This window comes from Plasmodium reichenowi, chromosome 10 (genome assembly GCF_001601855.1).
Source record: "Plasmodium reichenowi strain SY57 chromosome 10, whole genome shotgun sequence".
In the NCBI taxonomy this organism is placed as follows: domain Eukaryota; phylum Apicomplexa; class Aconoidasida; order Haemosporida; family Plasmodiidae; genus Plasmodium; species Plasmodium reichenowi.
The window spans coordinates 1,074,509-1,075,996 of record NC_033655.1 but is presented as its reverse complement, the minus strand read 5'-3'; the positions used below and the strand labels follow the sequence as shown (position 1 = coordinate 1,075,996).

General features: G+C 27.5%; 1 protein-coding gene across 1 annotated transcript; it reads left to right on the top strand.

The window, feature by feature from the left end:
• Positions 1–104: 104 nt before the first annotated feature.
• On the top strand, positions 105–1,265 carry PRSY57_1027100 (60S ribosomal protein L3, putative; the record flags this gene model as incomplete). Its single annotated transcript, XM_012907860.2, has 1 exon — positions 105–1,265. One exon carries the CDS (start codon positions 105–107, stop codon positions 1,263–1,265), a length of 1,161 nt encoding a protein of 386 aa, XP_012763314.1.
• Between the last annotated feature and the right edge of the window lie 223 nt (positions 1,266–1,488).

The following is a 1,488-nucleotide window of genomic DNA, read 5'->3' as shown; positions in this document are numbered from 1 at the left end:
AATATATATTTGGTAATATTTTTATTTTATTTTATTTTATTTTATTTTTTTTTATTTTATTTTTATTTGCTCCTTATTTATATTATTTTTATTAACTCTTAAAAATGTCACATCGTAAATTTGAAAGGCCACGTCACGGTTCCTTAGGTTTCTTACCCAGGAAAAGATGCAAAAGATTAAGAGGAAAAATTCGATCCTTTCCAAAAGATGATAAAGAGAAGCCTCCACATTTTACAGCATTTATGGGATATAAAGCTGGTATGACACATATTGTTAGAGAAGTAGATAAACCCGGTTCAAAATTACATAAAAAAGAAATTGTAGAAGCATGTACTATTATTGAATGTGCTCCTATGGTAGTTGTTGGTATTGTAGGATATAGAGAAACACCAAAGGGTTTACGTATCTTAAGTACTGTTTGGGCTAATCACGTTTCTGATGAATTTAGAAGAAGATATTATAAGAACTGGTACAAATCCGAGAAAAAAGCTTTTACAAAATCATTAAATGTTCCTGAAGCTACAAAAAATTGTTTATTAAAAAGAATAGAAAAATACTGTACCGTATTAAGAGCCATATGTCATACTCAACCTTCCAAAACACCCTTACGTATGAAGAAAGCTCATATTATGGAAATTCAAATTAATGGTGGTTCTATGAAAGAAAAACTTGAATTTGTTAAAGAAATGTTAGAAAAGAATCTACCTGTATCTACCGTATTTAACCCTAATGAAATGATAGATGTTATCAGTGTAACCAAAGGACATGGTACAAAAGGTGTTGTAAGCAGATATGGTGTTAAAAGGTTACCCAGAAAAACACACAGAGGTTTAAGAAAAGTTGCTTGTATTGGTGCTTGGCATCCAGCTAGAGTACAATTTCAAATACCAAGACATGGTCAAAAAGGTTATTTCCATAGAACAGAAAGAAATAAAAAAATTTATAGAATCGGTTTAAAAACGGATAAAAATAGTGCATCCACTGATGCTGATATTACAGAAAAGAAAATTACACCTATGGGAGGATTTCCACACTATGGTGTTGTTAATGAAGATTTTCTTTTATTAAAAGGTTGCGTAGCTGGAACCAAGAAAAGACCAATCACTTTAAGAAAAACTATTGTACCTCAAGTTTCAAGAGATGCACTTGCACAAGTTTCACTTAAATTTATTGATACATCCTCTAAAATTGGACACGGTAGATTCCAAACCAGCGAAGAAAAGGTTAAATACTATGGACCACTTAAAAAAGATTTAAAAGCTTAAATGAATAAATTAAATGAAAACAGGAGAAAAATAAATAAATAAATATAAATATATAAATATATATATATATATGTGTGTGTTTTTATTTATATTTATTTGTTCATAATTTTTTTCAATTATTTATGAACAAGTCAGAATATTTTTGTCCAATTTTTTTTTTTTTTTTTTTTTTTTTTTTTTTTAAAATTTTTTATTTTTTTTATTTTTTAATTTTTTTTTTTTA